This window comes from Psammomys obesus, unplaced genomic scaffold, assembly GCF_907164565.1.
Source record: "Psammomys obesus unplaced genomic scaffold, mPsaObe1.curated_primary_1811, whole genome shotgun sequence".
Lineage (NCBI taxonomy): Eukaryota > Metazoa > Chordata > Mammalia > Rodentia > Muridae > Psammomys > Psammomys obesus.
Window position 1 is genome coordinate 2,742 of NW_026595785.1, and position 2,683 is coordinate 5,424.

At 57.7% G+C, this 2,683-nt stretch overlaps 1 protein-coding gene across 1 annotated transcript in view; it reads left to right on the forward strand.

The window, feature by feature from the left end:
* Positions 1-2,176, forward strand: part of Lypd5 (LY6/PLAUR domain containing 5) — a 3,158-nt gene extending 982 nt beyond the window's left edge. Inside the window, exons 3-4 of the mRNA XM_055619408.1 lie at positions 90-236; positions 386-2,176. Coding sequence (XP_055475383.1) covers positions 90-236; positions 386-639 — 401 coding nt within the window. The 3' untranslated portion in view covers positions 640-2,176. The remainder of the gene's footprint in view (positions 1-89; positions 237-385) is intronic.
* Positions 2,177-2,683: the final 507 nt, after the last annotated feature.

Genomic DNA, 2,683 nt, shown 5'->3' on the forward strand with positions numbered 1-2,683 from the left:
GGGCGGGGCGTTACCTCCGCCAGCGTGGTGTGCAGGCCGCACTGCCAGCCGGGAGCAGCGTCTAAACCTCGCGTACTGTCGTCTCCAAGCGCCCGACCCGCCGACGCTCAGCGGCACTGAGTGCTATGCCTGCCTGGGGGTCCACCCAGAAGACTGTGCCCCCGAGAGGTCCAGGCGGGTGCAGTGCCACCAGGGCCAGAGTGCCTGTTTCCAAGGCAACGGCAAGATGACCATCGGTAAAGGGCTGCGATGGGGGCATGGCCTCGGGCGGGGTCATGGAGGCCTGCGGCGGAGGCTGCGGAGAGGCACGGTTCCCTGTGGCCTGGGTGGGAGGGAGCCGGAAGCTGAGCTGTCGCGGAGGCCTGACCGCCTTCCCCTCCCCCAGGCAACTTCTCGGTGCCCGTGTACATCCGCACGTGCCACCGGCCCTCCTGCACCACCATGGGCACCACCAGCCCCTGGACGTCCATCGACCTGCGCGGCCACTGCTGCCAAGGCCACCTCTGCAACCGGGACTCGGTGACACGGACCCTCCCCGGCGCCACGTCCACCGCCCCTCCCCAGGCTCCCCGGGCCCTGCCGCTCGCTGCTCTGGGGCTGGCCGTCGCTCTGGGGGTGTCCCTGGGGCTCCCGGCATAGACTGCGCCTCTGGGATCGCTCCTGTTCTCGCTGCTCTGGCCCCTGATGTGGGCTCCCTAAAAAATGACAGGAAAGTAAGAACCCCCTGGCCACAGCCCCCCCCATTGCTTCTCACTGTCCCCCAAGAGCCAGCTTCCAACGCCACCCCATGGCCCAGCGCCTTCAGGACATGAGCCTTTTGTGACCCCGCGGCCAAACCTTGCCACTCACTCTAAAACCCCACTTCTCACAAGAGTGATGGTGATCCCAGCCTGTCATTCCAGCGCCCAGGCTGCTGAGGCAGGAGGGTCACTGCAAGGCCTTCACAAGTTCAGGTCCAGTGAGACCCTGTCAAGCATGGCAGCTCAGTCCTTTAATCTCATCACTGCAGAAGCAGGAGAGTCTCTGAGTTCGAGGCTAGCCTGGTCTACAGAGTGAGTTCCAGGACAGCCAGGGCTACACAGAGAGACTTTGTTTCAAAAGGAAGAAAGGAGAGAGAGAAAGATCAAAAACTCTGTTTTCTTTTTCCTTTTAGTATCTCTCTAAAGCAGAATTGACATCCTTCCAGCAGCCCCGCTCTTGGGTCTATTACCCCAACAGAAATTGGCTCATGTGTCCCCCAAACTATGCAGAATAGCAGGACAGATAACAGCCACAGCTGGAAACAGCGGAATGACAGGCGTGGTCAGGCACACAGTGGCGTGAAAGCGGCAGCTGAGTGTCACCTGCCATGCTGGGAGACTCTCACAAAAACAGTAACACTTGCACTCCTGCAGGCTACATGGTTTCAAGGTCTAGAGCAGAGAGAGTGCTTATCTCTGGGGCCGAGTGGCCAGAATGTGGGTGTTTGGGGGTCTAGGAACACACCGACCCAATTTTGCTTTTCTGTATTCACTAAACTTTTTGTTGTTTTCTTTTGTTTTGAGAGAAAAGGTCTCATGTAGCCCAGGCTAGCCGCAAGCTCTCTCTGTAACCTAGGATGACCGTGAACTCCTGACCCTCCCGCCTCAACGTGCCAGACACTGGGATCACAGGTGTGGCCATCGGGCCTGTCTTTTCTCTTCTTTCCTCCTGTGTATTGTTTGCAATAAAAGGCTTAAAATGTACAAACGTTCTTGATGGGAAACGGGCAGGTGGAGGGGAATGCAGGGGACAATGACACCAACCCAGCTCCTAAGATTATCTGTCGGGTGCAAGCAACGGAGCAGGGGCAAGAGTTGGAGTTCTGCCTCCTCGCCGGCGCCTGCATTTTAGACGGAACATTAAATGGCCAGTATTGAGCCAGATGAGGCCTCTGAGCCAGGTGAGGTCCCAGCCTCAAAGGTGGGAGGCTGATGGGCATCGTGAACCAAGACCAGCCTGGTCTATAGGTGAACTCAAGGCCAGCCTCGTCTGCAAAGTGAGTTCCAGAACAGCCAGGGCTATACAGAGAAACTGCCTCAAAAAGAATTGTTGATTGTACATTTAATTAAAAAAATAATAACATCATTTCCCCTCCCCCAGGCCCTTTCCAAACTCCTGGGGTTCCCTTCTTTCTCGACGCTGTGCTGTGACATTTGCATGTAAATGAATAAACACACAGCTGCAGCCTGCTGAGTGTTCACGTTTCCAGGGCTGACTGCCTGGGGTTGTTGCCTAACCCTCAATCAGGGGACCCTCCGGAAGGCTGGCTCCCCTCTGTGGCTCCACCCAGGGGTGGGGACCCCTGAGATTCCCCCATCAAGCTGCAGTTGGGACTGTTAGGGCAGAGGTGCCATGGAGCTTTGCATGTCTTCTGAGACAAGGGCTCCCGAGCCCAGGCTGACGTCACACGTGTGGCTGAGGGTGACCTTGAACTCTGGATCCTCCTGCCCACCTGAGGGAGCATCTCTCTATGCTGACATGTTCTCCACACACATGACAGAAGTCACTGAAAATACTGTTGCTGAAATACCAGCAGGCTGGGGAGCGGCCTGAGCAGCTGAGCTCACCCGCTGCTCTCCCTGGGACCTGAGCTTGGTTCCAGCAACCACATCCTGGCCCTGGGCTCTGCCCACGTGGTCTGCTGCCCCGTACAGCCCCCTGC